Here is an 18,177-nt window from a genome sequence, read left to right as displayed (position 1 = left end):
GAGCTCCCATTAAAGTCTATTTCCGGAGCCGGCGATATTTCTAACGTGCCTCCAGTTAGCAGCGGGGAAAAAGGAAGGCAGAGTGCGCCGCGCGCCTCTCTCTACCTCAGTCAGGCACCTGGGTGAAGCCAGGGGGGTGAAATAGAAGAGGCGCTACAAAAGCCTTATCTTAACGTCTCGTTTCATGTTTGGCTCCAGAGGCCTGTGGAAATGGCGCTCTCGAAAACATAAATACTGCAATTTGCCACCACTTTTCCAGGCATAACTTCCTGCCTCCACTGAGGTGGCACCAGACACGTATAACACGGGTTCTTCAACACATTCTTACTCACACTGAAAGGAAGGTGCGCACTTTAGAGAAATCCTGGAAAACAAAACACTAGGTACTTGCACCACATTATACTATAGACTACAATTAAACACACCTGTGGCTTTAGTGATGAAATGACAGATGTTCTCTCTGCTACGGTAGGATAAAAACTATGCCCTACATGTCAAGGTTTCTTAGTTCTATAGCTTTTCCATACAGACAGTTCTGGATTTTTGTATCACTAGGTCTAATACTGCCTTGGATGTGTCAACAACTTATAATACTATAACACAAAATGTCAGTTTCTCTCTTTTCTAAATCCAGCACAAAGACTGATTGCACTGTAGGTCAGACTAATACCCAGAGCAGGTGCAAACTGCTTCAGAGGCGCTGTCCTACCTATCTAACAGCCATGCTGGCTTTGCTGAAATGAGCTATCCCCCTTTCTTCCATATCTGAAGGACATACCCTTTTGCTATAGTTACCTGTAACTGACAAGGCGTACCCACAGATAGTCTTTTCACCGGGCAAAAATTCTTAGAAATCAGAACGCATTGGTTTGTATGCCGCCCCAGCTAGCATCAGTGTGGTAAGGTGTCGGAGGGAACAGCATTGTGACGGACAGACCAGAGTAGTGAACGCTGGCTATGGAGATGTTGAAAAAAAGAAAACATGGGCGTACACAGAGACAGGGTGTCCGTAGGAGAAAACAAGGTTCTGAGCACCGTTATAATCGCGGCTGGAGGAACGGACGGCGAGGCCAGGCAGCGCCAGGGTGGGCTACTTTAACGCTAAAGCACTCGCCCGTCCTGACGAGAGCCCTGGATTTCATCACCCCCCACCCCCGGGTCCCTCCCTCCACCTCCATTCAGAGGAGGGAGGAAAGGAGGAGGGGAGGCAGGGTCCAGGGAGTCACATTGTGCTTAATTTGAAAGAAGAGCTTCACAGTTTTGGTTTTGGTATTGGGAATTAAAAAAAAATGATAGAGACAAAAAGAAGCAAAATCTGTGAAGCTAAGAATAATAATAATAATAATATTAATAATAACAATAATAATAATAATAATAATAATAATAATGTTGATAGCATATATAGATATATAAAAACAAAGGGAAGAAAAATAAAATAGATAAGCATAATGAAACAATTAAAGACAGTAATGTCAAACAGTTCCTGAAGCATATTTTTGCACCTCCCAGAGGCAATACTATTTTTCAGAAAAGGGGTGACAATCCAAGTGCAGTGCCCTCCTGTGGACTGAGGGTGTAATTGCAGACAGGCTGTGGGGTTGCAAGTTGAGAGCGCTGAAGATCAAGGTGTTGGAGAGTAGAGATAGAGAAGTACCCTCTACTTCTACTAAACCTCTTACTTCCATGAATTGCCTCAATAAATAAGTCTCAGTGACCGGTGGACACCCTGGTAGGGGTTGAAAAGTAATACTCCCAATGGGGTGGTATAAAATTAGGCATTAGAGTTTGAAGTTTAATGTCTATTCTGGTCAGATTAGTGGCACTAACTTGGTTTAGATTTTCCATTTGCTGGTACGTAGTGTGGCCTCCTTTGGACATGCGGCCCAGCTATGCACCATGTCTGGCTGCAACCACTGCCCTGCAGCCCCTTCATTATAACAGTCTTAGCAACAGGAACTCCGTTCTCCAGTCAGCGGCCAGGACCCCAGCAGGGCCTCCATTCAGAGGCCCGAGGAGTCGCTGCCAAAAGAAACGAGGCCAAAAAAAGGAGTAGGCAAAACACAAGAGGAGGAGAAAATAAAAAGAGGAGAATTCCCAACGGCAGGCATAGGAGGTCAGAGACTGAGATGAATGCCGAACCCGGGCTCGGTTCAGCTTTGCTTTTATCCCTGCCGCCGTGGTTTTGTGTCGCTGTCGTTTTCATGTCTGTTTTTGAGAGTTAAGGTGTTTTCATGTGGTTGGTTTTCCTTGCAAATCATTTCCCCGGGTTAAGAGCTCACGGGCAGAGCGTGGCTGCAAAGTCACATGACCTCTTTCTTTCCCTCAGCCCACAGGGACCCGCCCTTTCCCGCCGCCACCCCCGGCTCTGCCGCCTCCGCCCGCAGCTCTGTGACGCGAGGACAGACAGGCCACTCCCGGGCTTTGTCCCCATGAGTCTCGCCGCATCTTCTTTGTCCCCATGCCCTATAGTGAAACCTGTCACTAAGGCAGGGCTCCCCTTCAACACTCTCATTCCCTATTACTTAACATGGCGCACCGCCCCCTGCTGGATAGTAGCAGCGAGCTGAACGAAGGCTGACTTTAGTGTGGCTGCCAGTGGGCGTCTCTAACTGTCCCCGCTGACGCTCGGTCAGGTCAGGCACATCGCACGCCGTGGACGCTGGCACTGAGGTGAGGCTCGGAGCAGTGGGGAGGAGAAGGACTGTTGAGGGGTGAGAGGTGAAGGTTTTGGGCAGGGGGAGGGGAATTTTGGGAGGGCCGGGCGGAGCCTCAGGAGATGTGGGGGGCGGAGGAAGACGAGTGTCTCCAGAAGCACCAGCCCCTCTTGGTGTTCTGCTTTCGCAGGAGCTCCTCCTCCCGCTCGCGCTCCTTCTGGGAGCGCAGGTACCGGTCCTCCTCCTTCAGGAACCAGACCGGCGGCCAGCGCTGCTTCTCAAAGTGCTTCTGGTTCTCTGTGGAGGGAATGGGAGGAGTGAGAGAGGAGGAGATGATAGTCAGAGCAGGTGCGAGAGAGAGAGACAGGAGTGATAACAAAGAGACAAAGAGAGGGGTGAGAGAAAGACAGTGGGAGTGAGACAAAGGGTGGGGGAGAGGGTGAGAAAGAGGGAGAGAAGGGAAAGAGACAAAGTAAGGGTGGATGGAAAAAAAACAGGAAGAGAAAGAAGAAATGAGGGCAGAGAGATGAGGGCAAAGAAGAAAGAGTAGGATGTGAGGGAAAAAAGAGGAGAGACAGGACATTCAGAAAAGGGGTGAAGGGAGTAATAGGAGAGAGGGAGAGAGGGGGGATCGGGGGGAGAGAGAGAGAGAAGTGTGAGAAGAGTTAAGATGGTGTGAAATAAAAACCAGCGACCTGGAAATAAAGCCATTAAACCTGACATTTCCTGGAACGGCACAAGGAAACTCGGGGAAGGAGTTCAAAAAAAGCACATAAAACAGACAAAACAAAAACAGAGCAGCTACTGGAAAATGCTCCCGGGCCAGGTGTGGGGGGGAGGCGGGGGGCGGCGGGGGGGTACCTGGGGACATGGCCTTCATGTCTTTGGGGAACTTGCGGCACACGCTGTTGTAGTTGGTGCAGATGTGGTGCAGGCACCATGCGGAGAGCTGCTTGGCGTTGTGGAACTGCGGTGACAGACGCAAGAGTCAATACAGAGAATTAAAAACCAGCTATTTCACTCACACAAACAGCAAAGCAATGGGAAGAAAAACTACAACTGCATTACACACATAGCCTGGAGTTTCATTTCTGCATGGCTTTCCCTGATTTTCAGACATCTCTGATCAGCGTGTGTGTTGATTTCACCCAAGGGCTAACAGGTGTCTCACCTGAGCCATCTCCAGGTACGCCAGCACCTGTCCGTCGATGTCCACGCCTTTCAGAGCCCACTGCAGCAGCTCCTCCACAGCGTGCTGCTCTGTAGGACCACAGACAGACAGCGGTCACCACTCTCCCGCAGCGGTGCGCCTCCACCGTGAACGGTTACAGCAACGGGGGCCCGTCCTGAATGCCCCCCAGCTCCACCTTATTAAACACCAATCCCTCATAATGCAAACAAAATGAGTATGCACTACTTGTGCACGCTTACTTTATCCCAGTGACGACTTTTGCGATCACTTCTTCCCAAAACCGCATTCCTTAAATAACCCTGCTCTTCAGTTATCCTTGACAGATGCAAATATACTAGTAAAAAATTAGGTCACTAGAAATAAATGATTGTCCAATGGACGACCAGTAAAAATATGCAGACATAGCCTACTTAGAGCTGATTTAGGCCTAAGGCAGAGGAATCCCCAGGTACATGTATCACTCATCGAGAACTGCTGTCCTACTGACTGCCGTCCTGAATGTAGATACAGAATATCTAAACGGAAAAATATAGAACCTTACTACTCTGTTCTATAGGAACAGTGTAGGTAAGTCAAGTTTACTCAAAACACACCATTACAAATGCATAGCATTTGGATGTTCCATTCATAAAACATTAACACTGACATTGCATAAGTCAACATGAGGTGTCACCCCCATCCTCTCATCGCTGCCCCCTGGTGGTCGTCCCCCTCCTCTCACCTGTGAGGGCGACGAGGCGGGGAAGGCAGAGCCGGTTGGCCAGAATGATGAGCTCCATGGGCTGCAGGTCCGGGCAGGGAGTCAGCAGGCCACAGTACAGGTACTCCAACACCGCCTGCATGCAGGCAGTACTGGTATTGGGAATAGACACCTGGATGAGAGGGAAAGAGAGGGAGAGGGGAAGAGAGCAAGAGGAAGGAGGAGAGAAAAGGCAGGGGGGAGAGAGGGGGAGAGGGAGAGAGTAAGGGGGGGAGTAATAGAGGGAAGAAAAGAGTGGGTGAGAATAGGAGAGGGGGAGAGTGAAGGAGAGGGAGAGAGGGGGAGAGAAAATGTGAGAAAGAGAGGTGAGGAGATAGGTCTAACTCATGCGAACATTTCCATAAACATGAGGCCGTGCTTCCTAGAGCCATTAGATTGGAGGATACTGCACAGCTGAAACTTGTCATAAATAACCTAACCTGTCATATTCAGAACCAAAGCTCCAAATAAAGGCCCTGAGGGAATTAGAGAGTTTATGCCACGTTCATGCACAGTGGTGCAGAGTCAGCAGAAACACACATGAGAGAGAAGCTGGAGACGCATCGGCTGTCACCTCCCGCTGGTGATCTGCGTCACACTGACATCGTCTCTAAGGACACAAAGAGAGTGGCTTCCTGTTGATGTGGCCAGAGCTTGGGCTGTGTCTCAGAGGCAGAGCTGGGCAGTAACCTGGGGGGAGGAGGAGCGCAGGGAGCTTCATAGGGACAGAGGCCAGTTGGGCGCTACGGGTGGCAGCGATGTCACAGGAAGGGGGCAGGCTTTCTGACGGGGCGGGTCTTTGATCCTCTCGAGATGAAAGGCCGGCGAGGAGCGGGGGGTCTGACGGAGAAAGGCCTCGGACATCGGCTGCCTCAAAGCCCTTAAACCTCCAGGATCTGGGCTCCGTCCAAGGCCGGCGCATTGCGCTCGGCTCACGGGCGGGATGGGGCGGCGTGCGCTGCCGGATCTGAGAGGCAGGCTCCGCGGGAGCCCATGGGAACGCGCGCCCAGAGTTCCCGGAGACAGATCCGAGGGCTGTGATCAGTCGCTGGCGTCCCGTTGATGTCAGCGCACCACACCCGGATCCCCCCGCCCTGAACCTCCTTTCCCCCCCAGACATGCTCCGGCCGTTCCATCTAGCTCTCCCTTGGCTCGGTCCGAGGGCAGCGCAAACAAAGGCACGCTTATTCCTGCTGCCAGAGCGCAGGGCCAAAGGAATTAAAGAAGGATTTCAAAAGAGAGAAAACAAAGTGCCGAGGGCCGCAGATCGTAACGTGGCAACCCCTCCCTCCCACAGCCGCTTTGGTCTCACACTTATGTTCCCAGAGTGTTCATGGACCCTACCCAATGTAGCGGCAAAGCTCTTCTCAATCGTGACATCATAAGCCCCACCCCCCCTGACCTTACGCTGCCTCTGCATTAGCCCAGCTATGCAGCACATGAAGCTCTGACAGGAACAGAAGCTTGTGTGTGTGTGGGGGGGGGGGGTATGCAGGGGATCACACAAGGCTCTATCACAGGCCCCCCCATGCACACACACACACACACACACACACACCTGTACCCGCTCCCAGTGTTCCTCAGGTGCCCCCATAACCTGCCGCTCCGTGTGCCAGTTAGCCTGAACGTCAGATCTGCGGAGGTGCAGACCTGCCTCTGAAAGGTCAGGCGGGGACAGGGGTGCACATCCGCCTCTGTGCTCTGAGAGGAAGTGAACTGTCTGTGCCTGCAAACTCGCCCTGTCCCCAGACAGGGCCAACGTCAAGGATGACATGCAGCCTCTCCCGGTGTTCTGAAAATGTCCCTCAGTGCGCAATGCCAAAAAAGAAAAGGGTACACTCACTAGCCATGCTCTGATACAGCACTGTGCTGGATGAGAAACTGAAAGTTGACAGGGGCAGCGAAATTTGGATAAAAGACATGGGGCCACCTCTGCTTCCTCCAGCTCATCTGCAGAAAACCACAAAGTCGCACAGTCCCTGTGCGATTCAGTCCTAAATCTACACCGGTTTTGTTCCCCACACATAGGAAATTAAATTAAAGAGCAAGAACAACAAGAAACTGTCACATTAAGGTTTGCGTGGTTAACAAGCAAACAAAGACCTTAACCAAAACAAGGTCAATCAGTCGAAATTGTGGTGAAACCCCAGAGGAAGACCTGCACTGCACCGCAGAACTGCAGCTCACAGTGCTGCACCCACAACAGCTGAGGTGAGGGGGGTGAACGAGGAGGTGAAAGAGACGCCTGTATCTGCTCTTCTCGCAATTCCACCCTCTCTCTCTCTCTCTCTCTTTATCTCTGTCTGTGTCCCTCTCTTCTTTCTCTCGCTCCCCCCTCCTCTTCTCACTCCTCTTTCTCTCTCCTCCGCCAGGTCTATTTTTGGATAGTTTCGCGTGCCTTCCTCTCCTCTGAGCCTTTCGCACTTCAGCCACCCTTATCTCCTGCGCCGATCAGCCACTTTCACACAGGCCCGGGCTGGGATGTGACACCCGGGTGCCAGAGCGCGCGTTAAGAGGAGAACGCTTTCCCGCTGCACAGAGCAGGCCGCGGCCCCGCTCGCCCGCCACACGTGGCTCGCGATCCCGAGTTCGGCTGCGACAGCTTGCTCGCGACAGCTGCGATTTTCATCATTTTCTCACACCGTGTGACAGAAATGGAATCAAGCTGGGTGACTGTTTAGGAAGGGTAGCCGACAGCACTGTGGAAACCGCCAATAGAATATCGCTTAGCAGGCCGGGGTGTGGAGGCCCTGTTACAGGAAGGACAGCTGTACTTGAGGCAGACTGACGGCAAAGTGCCTCGACCCGACCGGATAAGAGCGCGTCTGCCGCAAGCTGAGGCAAATCAAACAGAGGTGGGCGTGTTTACGCTGAGTAAAATACCACAGTGTCATTGCAAGCGGAGCCTGCTGCCAGCTGGGTAGGGGGCCCTGTTTACACATCATTAATAGCTTGTGCTAGAAAATAAAGATTGAATCTCTTTACTGCAAGCAGGATCCACATATAATTGGAATCATTCTCTGCATTCTTTCATAGGAATAACAAAGCCACAAGCATTTGGATGTTTTCATTCATTGTAAGTTGGCAACAAAATCCACAAATCTGATAAACAAACGCTTGTTTGAAGTCGCTGATAATGTAATAACTCAGCAAATTTATTAAACTATCCTGAAGTTATTACTTTTTCTGCTTTTATTACATTATAAATGCAAAATGTGTCACATTAATAAAAGTGATTACATTCTCCAGAGTTATTACATTATCGGTTGTGACAAGGCGGGTACAGAGGGATCCACAGAAGTTCAGCTCTTAAAAATTTAGGACTTGTACAGCTGACCGGGGTCAGCCGCACTTGAGCTGTAGGTTACACTCCGTCATCTGAAATGTAAACCGCCATATTGGGTTGCGTTAAAACATCATACCTACAGCCTAGGTGGGTCAGCTGCAAAGAGCATATAAGCCAGGCTCACCCTTTACCCACTGTTGCATGTATAAAGATAGCGATTTCTGCTCAAATGGCTAATTTTAGTATAGGGAAGTAAAAATTTTATTCACAGTCAACAGCCTTTTCCTTTTTCCGACGTTAAATGAAAGATACAGGCTCCAGATATGAGATCATCAGCTACTTACACAAGAGCTATTAATTTAGACTCACTAACAGATCAGTCATCCAAACCACACATTACGATACATTCGCTCACATCATATTACATAATATCATATATTAGAGTGGTACTTGGGAGTGCCCATACCTCTGATATCCTTAAGAGTTGTCATAGCAACCCCAAAAGCTAAAATCTCTTGTGTCGGAGGCTATTTTCATCCAGATCCAACCATGACATTTTCAGTTATCCCTGTTCACAGACAAAGGAATGGACCAACACATAGCGCGCTAAAAACACTTTCGCTCACTCTAATGGTGGCAGAGGCAACAATGCTTCATACAGACACTAAGCATGCAATTGAGGAAACGAAAAATTCACATGCACTTGTGCTCTTATCAGCCTAAGAGTAGAGTCCACTCAGTAATGAAAGTGTCAGAGAAAGACACAGGGCGGAAATACTAAATATAGCTCAGTGTGAAGGTCACGTGCTGTCTGCTTCATGCACAAGACACAACTGCCATGAGAACTTGATGAATGCCTCAAAGGCTAACAACAACACACCATTATGGAGACCACCATGGAGACCGTTCCTCGTTCCTTCCTGGTTTGACTAACGCGACTTCCAAACCAACAGGTGATTTTTGCAGAAGTTCCAACAGTGTCTTCCGCACTGGCCCCACAGTCACCACATGGCTTTTCTTGATGCCTTTTCAGTTCGATTGCTTGCTGGTCTCCATCAGGAACAGGACTACATACAATCTTCACAGAACAGCCCACACAGCCACCCAAAAAACTGCATAAACTGTGCAAGTGTGGTGTGGAAGCACAATGCCACAATGACAGCCATCAAACTTTGGTCTGGAAGATGTGTAGGGACTTCAGGTAGCACTCAGTAAAGAGTAAAGTTGATGACCTGCGCAGGAGTTCCTTTTATTGGATGGACCTTTCAGAATTTAACACACAGTTCATGCTACCATATTTGGATTAGCTGACATACAGAAAGACAATATACTCATCCTTTTGCTAACCCATCCTGATACTTTTTTTTTTCATTTTCCACACCCCTGTTTTATCTTTCCATCAATGTTTCTGTTTGTTTCTCCATTTGCTTCCTTTCTTCCTTCTTTCGGGTCCTGTCTTTCTAAAATGGAACACAGAGACGGGGCGACGTGCGAACACCTACGATGTGGATGTTTGCCAAAGGCGGGCACAGCCGCGGTACGCCCGGTGGGCTCCGTTTGGATCTCACGTCGGCGTCACCGGCAACTTCAGCGGCGCATCTGCAGCGCTGTGAGGGAAGGTTGTCTGCCAGACGTCGGGGAGGACCCCGTGGGCGACGCCGCCATGTTCCAGCTGTACCCGAGGCACGGGGCTGGCTCAAATCAAAACATCACCTAAACCAAGGACTCCTCAACAAAGCCCGAGGGCAAAAACAGCCTGCTTACATTCCGCCGTATCGGAAGGCCATGGAGGAGAGGGTCACCTGTGTGTTCCGCCAGCTGGGGGTTGCTACGTATCGGTGAGGCCGTGAGGCCCACTGTGTAACCTTGGCAGCGGACGTCACGGCCTGTCCGCATCGCGTGACACACGCTCCAGGCTAACGCAGTAAGAGCATACCGCCAGCCCAGCATCCTGTTTCCTGTGCGGTTCCTGGCAGGCCGTAATCTAGCTGCCCGAAACTGTAACTGTACACTCAGATATCCTGTTCTCCCCTGGGCCCTGCTTCCTCCGAGGGTGGAAGCGGGGCCCAGCAAGAGCTCCTTCTGCAAGGAGAGACAGTCCTAAACCACCTTACCTGCCCTCTCCGCCCCACCCACCCCCGCGAATTGTCTCTACAGCACAAGTTGACAGGCGGCAGCCCTTCATAGCCAGAGTGTGTGGGTAAGGGAATGTTGCTCTGAATAGAGCCCAAGTGTCCGGAGGACTCAGTCAGTGGCTTCATGTGCCATATATAATCTGACAAGTCCCTTTCAAAATCCTCTTCACCCAGTATAAAGACCTGATCTGGTCAGTGAATTTTAAAACAATGCATTTACCATCAAAGTCTTCTGCTTCCCTACTATTGTTTTAACGGAATTGTCAGTTTCTTGGAACAGAACCCACAGACACAGTTTAAATGTGAACAACCACATGTATATTGCTCAGAATTCACATTTTGTGGACAAGTCAAACCTCTGAACAAACCTGTGAACCTCAGCTTTTTAGGTAAGTAGCCTGCTGACATTAACCCCGCCTCCTTCCTTGTCAGGCATCTGCTCTGGTGAGCGAGTTCTTGCTGCGTTTGACCTGGTTTTGCCTGTGGACAGGAACCGAGCCGAGTCAACAGCAGCACAGCTGACAGCCTGGCAGCCCGAGGGGGAAACTAACTTCCTGCCGCTGTGTACAGCAAACAATGCGGCCCCGCTGCACACCTAACCTACAGCTGCTACAGCTATGCGAGCGTGTATCTGTGCCTGCGAAAACTGGTGATGTGTCCTCATTCCACGCACCGCTGACACCAGACTCAGAGCGCACTGAGCTATGTTACATCATAAGGAGCACCCTGAGCAGGGACAGCTTTAAATACAGGGGACCCTGAAAATCAGTGAGTAACGGAATGGAGCGGAAAACAGACACAAGACAAATGTATTCTGGAACACTGTACTTAGTGAAGTCTAAATCTTTGGGCTCCCATGTGGCTCAGGTGAGGCGCTTGTTCTGCGTGGGTGAGACCTAGAGCTCAGACACCGGTTTGGACCCAGGTTCAAGTCTGATTTGTGTCATTCACTGATACTGACAGGAGTCAGCAGCAGTGGAGTACACCTGTCTTTGTTCCACTGGGGGAGGGTGGGTTTCATTGGCCAGAGTATGCTCATTGGCCTATCTTACAATTGGTTCTCACTTTGTAGGGGTGCATTGTGGGACATATAGTGTGAAAAACAGCCACATACAGCAGTACCAGTAGTACTGGCCATTTCAAAAACGATATGTGAAAAACAGTGGAGGAAAAGCTGAAAAAAGAAGTACTAAAAATAAAAATTGTTAATACCTTGGGCTTTGTGTTTTCCAGCTTTTCTTGCATGAGCTGATATGAGACACCACACATTCCAGGGGAAACGATCCTGCTGTACACATTAATGTGAACAATCCTTTTTCCCACTCCAGTCAAGGCTCAGAAAATGCTGACAGGCTGTCTGATTCCCTTACTGATTGGCTGATTGAATCACAGTGCCTTTTGCAGACTAGCCATGGGAGCGATTTGGTGAACAAAAGGTTGTGGTCCTCTCCTCGGCAAAATAAGCTTAGGTTTCTTACATCATCAGGAGCACCTGGGGACACCAAGGACAGCTTTAACAACATTTGGGCCTTGAAAACCTAGCTTGAATAATGCAACGCGAAAAAAACAAAACCGGGCAACTTAATTCTCAAACACTGCGCTTAACGAAATCTCAGTGCGTGGGATTTCAGCACCCTTCCAGTTCTGCGAGGCGAGAGGTTGTTTTGCTGTGTTTGTTGTTTTCAGCACCTCAGCTCTTTCCTCTCTGTCTCTCCCTCCTCAGCTCAACATGCCCAGACAGGCCCCAGCTCCGTCCCTGCCCAGTTCTGCCCCCTTCGGGACCAAACACCTCGACAGAAATAAAACAAAACAAAAAAAACAACAACAAAAAAAAAGGAAAATTCAAGGATTTGTACAGTATGACATCACCGCTGCACATCCAAACTCCAACACAGGCAGGACAGCGGGTAAAAGCGCACTTCGCGCAAACAGAAGACGCCTCATGATGGAACTCTCTCCAAGGATCACTCATTCATACCCGTGTAATGACCTCTCTTCTCTGCTGTGTCGTGTGACACACTTCTGGGGCCTGGCCTATTTTCTGCTTGCAGGCAGATGGTTTGCAACTCGAGCGGGTGGTGGAGGGAATGGGGAGGTGGGTGGGGAAATGGGTTGGGGGGGGGGGGGGTTGTTGTGTTGTATGAGGCTTACAGCTACAAGGAGAAGTTATTACCATTACCGCTAGTCCCAAGTCTGCTCAACATTTTACATTCATCCTGTTTGCGAATGCATATCTGTGGTAAACAGCACTACTTTACATGTAAACGTTTGGCACTGTCATAAATGAGCTGTGTTGTGAACGCAAGAGTGCAACCACAGTCTTGTGGTAAGATTTCTTTTTCTTTTTAAGTGTGGTGGCACAGTAGCAGATAAGGTGCTCTAGTATAAAGATCACAGAGAGTACGAGAAATGGTTTGCGCACATGCACAGCCTTCCTGCTTCCTCCCTTTTGCTCTGACTTACTCGCGCAGACGTTAAAGTTCCTCTCCCTGCATTTCTCACATGTTCTTTTGTCTCATTTTTGGCACCATTTATTTGTCTGCTTACGTCTTGGTCCAAATGGTAAGATGAAAAAAAAGCACAGGGCCAAGTTACTTTTAGGAATTTAGGAAACACTGTGCAGTTTGCTTTGGAGTACTGCTTGTTCCATTTGTGTGACGTAATGTGGCTCAAATAGGCTGTTGAGTGTAAACTAGCTACATTTATCAGCCATTTTAATGGTGGACCTGTTCTTGAAAGTATTTTTATTGACCTCTACAGAGCAGGTACTTTGTACATGTCAGTGATGTGCTGTTTTTGAATGCTGTGAACATTAAATAAGCATGTCCTCCTTTCAGGAGAAGAGAAGGGAGTCCTCATCAGTCAGTGATTACTCCTGAGGACAGCACGCGTGCCCTTCACCCCCATGCCAGCACACCCCTTACCTCATCTACGTAGCTCTCCATGAAGGACCCGCGGAACATGGCTGCCATCCAGTCACAGCTGGAGATCAGCAAGGGCTTGTGAGCGGGGATGCTGCCGTCGTCCAATTGGAACACCACATCTAAAACAACCGGGGGGAAAAAACACACATCTCGGCGTGTGTCACAGAGTCGAGGCTACAGAGGAGAAGACAGACAGACAGACAGACAGACAGACAGATAAATAAATCGACAGAGGGCTATAAAATACAGAGAGAAAGAGTGAGGGAGAGGGAGACACAGGGGACAACTGTAAAACAGACAGCTGTGCAGAGACAGAGCACTCTTTCCTCACAGGGAATTACTGAAACCTACACCTGCAGTACTGTATATTCAGCGCAGATACTCACTGAGTTTGTTGTTGTCAGTCTAACTACATACACTCACTGTCCTGTAAGCTTACTGTTTCTAAAAAGAAAAGCTCAGTGCCATATCTGCTAATCTGCATGAGTACTGTTCTTTTCATCGGTTAAGTTTCCTGAATGGCTATTCAACAGGCCTTATCAGTAAGCTGCGGGCTGATACTGTAACTGCCCTTTTTATTGTATCTAAATCTAAAAGGACTGACACAAATCAGAAAGCTTCTCCTTGAACTGGACCCAAAAAACAAGCAGATACATACCAATGAAAGTATTAAAATTTGTCCAGAAACATAAAACAGCTCTGGTCCCATTTTGGATTTCTTGGCCTAATGCCCTTTGCCCAATCACATCTGATTGGCTGTGGAAGACAGAATATCCCACTACTGCTCAGATCACCAACAGCCTTACAGCAGTCTGTCTCTGCACAAGCATATAGACAAATTGCAGCTATTGCAGCCCCAAACCACATCTGCCCCTTGCCGCTCTAAGAACTAAATTCAATAAAACAATTTAGCAATGTTTCATATGCAATAATTTAATTTTATAAATCTGTATGTTAATCACTGTGGTTTCAATATGACATGTTTATGTGGGATATATTTTTTCCAATTACGTCAAGAGGACACACTAAGTGAGACTATTTAGGGATGTTTCATGAGCAATAATTTCATTTGGCATGTGTGCATATTAATCATGTCCGTTTTAAATTGACATGTTTACGGAGGAAATATTTTCTCACAATGCGTCAGATGACACATCATGGCAGACTTTTTAGGGATGTTTTATGTGCAATAATTTAATCGGAGAAATCTGCATATTAATCATGGCTGTTTTAAAATGACATATTTATAGAGGGAATATTTTCTCAGAGTCACTCAATGCAAATATTCTGGAAACATCCCCATCTTCTAGATATATCTGACTTGCAATGGAGCTTTAAGAGAGTCTCAGTACATTGCTTGATGTGCGTTTCTGTGTATTTTGCATAAGAAGGCCTCAGTAGGCAGACTTACAGATCTAATGGTTTCAGTTCTCACTGGGTGTGTGAATCTACATCTCCCTCAAGTCTAGTGCAGCTGGCCTGACTGCTGTCTGAATGCACTTACATAATATCAGAAGCAGTGTGACCAAATGCAGACTGTATAGGGCTAATTAGAAAGCAGGGGCCAGAAAATTCTGCTGCCACAAAGTAATTCAATATGCCCCCCCCCCCCCAACACAGAAGAGCAGGAAGTGCATGCAGTAACATAAAAAGACACAACAGACACACAACGCTCAAAGATGTGGACAAACTCTGGAAACCACGGAAGGACAGAGACAACAGCAACCGCACAAAAACACAGATGGATGGCCCGTCAGAGTCGGGCGATGCAGAATGTTCATGTGACGCTTGAACCGACATTCGGCCAGATGCAAACACACAAACAGGCCTTTTTTTATGAATTGACCGAAATCAAAGCAAAAACTAACAATGAAACAATGATGCAAAAAACAGATTTCCAAAATAAACACGGGAAAGGAAGAAAAACAAGTGACAGAGGCCAAGCAAACCGGACGCGGTTTGCAAGCAGAACAAACAGGACGCGTGGCAGACAGGACGGCGATCTGCGCCGCCATGCGACGCTGTCTACAGACAACAGCAGCCATGGATTAACACCGCCGATCCCCCACAGTTTAGAGCAGGGGTGTCCAAACCTCTCCTGGAGGGCCACTTGTCCTGCATGTTTTAGATCTCTCCCTGCTCCAACACAGCTGATTCAAATGATCAGTTTGTTATTCAGCAGCTTCAGGAGTTCATAACGAGTTGATCATTTGAATCAGCTGTGTTGGAGCAGGGAGAGATCTAAAACATGCAGGACAAGTGGCCCTCCAGGAGAGGTTTGGACACCCCTGGTTTAGAGGGTGAGGTCAGAAACTGACGTCGCGGAGAGACGAACAGGTAAGCAGCGCGGGGAGAGGCGAGGGAGGGAGATCGTGCCGTCCTCCACTGTGCCGTACCAGCGAAGGTGCCCTTGCTCAGGCACTCCTTGATGCGGTTGGCCCGCCGCACGTGGAAGGCCTTGGTGATCTCCTGGTTCATGAAGCTCTCCCGGTTCAGCACGTTGGCCACCATCATGCGCAGGTCGAAGACCTCCAGGAGCTCCGCGATGGTGGCCACCTGCATCAGGTCCCCTCTGCCCTCGTCCAAGTTGCCTGTGTACAGGTACTGGAGCACCGCCTATTGGTGTGGGGGAGTCAGGACAGGCATGTCAGATTTTAAAAAGTCAAAACAAAATCTAGTGCATACAAGGATAAATATAATTTTAATGGAAATAGATGGCCTCCATACTTTTGCATTATAATTAATTACAATGCATAATATTAATAATTAATAATCAGTAATTACTAATAAATTTAATTAATAACTTAGGGTAAGTTATACCCTTAGTTATTCATTAGATTATAATAGTGCTTATAATACTTTCATAATACATATTACCAATAGTAGATACATTACTTTCATTGTTTCTTATGTCAATTATTGACGTTTTGCTTACCTGGAAGGGTTCTTCCTGAATCAGGCAGTCCATAGACACCACAGTCATCAGCCTTAGCCGCCCAGTCATGGGGTCCTCGACATGCTCCAGACACACACTGAGGAAACCACGGCCCCAGCTTGAGAGGGCCCTGCCGGCCCCTAGAGACCCTGCCGAACAATGGCTACTGGCAGGGAGGGCGTTATCGCTCTGTGAAGTCCTCAGAGAGCCCTGCTGGGGCAGGAGGGGCTGCCTGTGGCCGCGAGGGCCACCCTCCCCATCTTTATCGATGTCCAGACTCTTGGTCCGACCGGCCTGCTCCTTAGCCCCCCTCCGGCTCTGCTCCGCCTCCTCCTCGCCCTCTCCCGCCTCGTCCCCCTCCCCACTGTCCCCCGAGGCCCCCAGGTCCAAGGTGAAGAGGTCGTAGAATTTGGAGCAGGAGGTGGCCAGGTAGACTTTGTGGGCAAATACGTGGATGGCGCCGCCCTGCAGGAGGAAGAGGACGTCGGCGCACAGGGGCTGGCAGAAGAGGGAGTCGGGCCCCTCCCCGTCCACGGCGGGCGGGTCCGGTATGCCCACCACAGGCCGGGGGGGCCGCGGGGGCAGGAAGGGCGCCTGCAGCAGGGGCCGCTGCACCTTCTTCAGGTGCGACTTCCAGAACTGCAGGTGGCGGCGGGAGATGAGCGCCGCCCGGATGGCGTTGTCAAAGACGTCCTTCACGCCAAACTGCGCCACGATGCTAGTCTCGTAGTACGGCACGCCCAGCTCCTTGGCCACCTCGTGCCCTCGCTCTGGGGGCAGGATGTCTGTGGGTTTGATGGGCCTGGGGGCAGCAGAGGGGAGGGGAGAGGGAATGGGTCAGCAAACCAGCACGTCCTGCACCAACTCTATGTGTGGTGATTCCGTGTGTGTTAGCGTGATGATTATCAAATCAGATCACCGGTTATGGCAGTGAGCTTAAACTACTGCCTGTCACACGGCTTGATTTGGTGAGCTGTGACTGCACGGGTTGGACCGTGCCTATCTGTGAGCGTCTGCGGGGGGGTTGAGAGGGGGCGTACTTGGCCAGGGGGCGGCGGGCGCGGTTCACGGCCTCCAGGTCGGCGTAGCGCAGGTCCAGCTGGCAGCCGACCAGGATGATGGGCGTGCGGGGGCAGAAGTGCTTGATCTCTGGGAACCACATGGAGCGGACGTGGCGCAGGGAGTTGGGGTTGGCCAGCGAGAAGCACAGCACCACCACATCAGACCTGCCCCCAAAACAGAAGCCAGAAGAGGGGTCAGAGTGTTTAACAGGAAGAGCTATTCCAGGAAAAAAAGACAGAAGCAGCAGATCAAAAATAAAGCCATGAAGCACATGAAGCACAGAATGGGGGGACCCACCCTTTCAATCACTGACCTGCAGGAACCAACCAGAGAACTCAGCAGTTCACTGCAAAACTATGATTGGTTCAGAGCACTGATTAGACACTTGTCGGTAGCTCCACCTGCTTTGAGGATGAGGGAGCACCAGTCTATTATCACTACTTGGAAGAGCACAGAGGCGAGCTTTAAAGTACTAAACGGATAATGTAAAACGGCTTTTGTTCCACCAAGTAATAACAGTTGGAAAAGACAACATTTGGAAATGACAATGACAATAATAAAAGGGTATTACAGCCCGGGCTATTAAAAAGGGCATTACAGCCCATGCAGCACAGAACACTTGTGATGGGCGAGTGAGGCTTCACGACCCCCAAAGGGACAGAACTACCGTGTGCTGTAAACAACTGACTCACACAAACCGACCCAATGATGCTTTACGCTCCGTATCACCACATTATGGCTGGTTCAAAGCAGCGTCGATAGCATACGATAGAGCTGCCTACTGCGGTTAATGGGAACCTCACTCTCCCAACACAACAAAACACTCTGAGCTCCAGTTCACTTGTGCATGCATCACAAAAACAAAGCCACACACACACACGTACACACACACAGCACGACGTCTATTCTTATCAGAGAAATAAATAAACAAAGATCCATGTGAGAACAGTGTGGATGCCTGGAGCACGATGGGGCGGCGTGGTGACATCAGATACCCTGCTGATTGCCGCAGGCCGGAGGACCGCAGACAGGCTGCGTAGCCCTCAGTTACGTAAGGCTGAGAGCAGCTGACGAGGCCTGCCACGAGGGATATCCAAGAATAGCGTGGCGTACGTAGCGCATACAACGGCTGTCTCGTACGCCTACATATGGCATGCCGTGGCACTCTCGCACTATACATGTGACACCTGCACACGCAGACACACACACATACGTATGTATGCATACATACTGCACACAACAGCTCTAGC

The 18,177-nt window shown here is 49.6% G+C and overlaps 1 protein-coding gene across 5 annotated transcripts in view; it reads right to left on the bottom strand.

The window, feature by feature from the left end:
* Window positions 1-1,538: 1,538 nt before the first annotated feature.
* The window catches only part of rhobtb4 (Rho related BTB domain containing 4), a 48,668-nt gene continuing 32,029 nt past the window's right edge, over window positions 1,539-18,177 (bottom strand). For all 5 annotated transcript variants that reach the window (XM_036527756.1, XM_036527754.1, XM_036527753.1 and 2 more), the window contains 8 exons: window positions 16,906-17,091; window positions 15,866-16,667; window positions 15,327-15,546; window positions 12,931-13,049; window positions 4,568-4,718; window positions 3,826-3,914; window positions 3,516-3,621; window positions 1,539-2,951 (listed from right to left, as the gene is read on the bottom strand). In XM_036527756.1, coding sequence (XP_036383649.1) covers window positions 2,770-2,951; window positions 3,516-3,621; window positions 3,826-3,914; window positions 4,568-4,718; window positions 12,931-13,049; window positions 15,327-15,546; window positions 15,866-16,667; window positions 16,906-17,091 — 1,855 coding nt within the window. In that variant the 3' untranslated portion in view covers window positions 1,539-2,769. The remainder of the gene's footprint in view (window positions 2,952-3,515; window positions 3,622-3,825; window positions 3,915-4,567; window positions 4,719-12,930; window positions 13,050-15,326; window positions 15,547-15,865; window positions 16,668-16,905; window positions 17,092-18,177) is intronic.

The sequence above is a fragment of the Megalops cyprinoides genome, chromosome 4 (assembly GCF_013368585.1).
Source record: "Megalops cyprinoides isolate fMegCyp1 chromosome 4, fMegCyp1.pri, whole genome shotgun sequence".
Classification (NCBI taxonomy): domain Eukaryota; kingdom Metazoa; phylum Chordata; class Actinopteri; order Elopiformes; family Megalopidae; genus Megalops; species Megalops cyprinoides.
The sequence above is the reverse complement of the archived record's forward strand: the minus strand, read 5'-3'. Positions and strand labels throughout refer to the sequence as shown.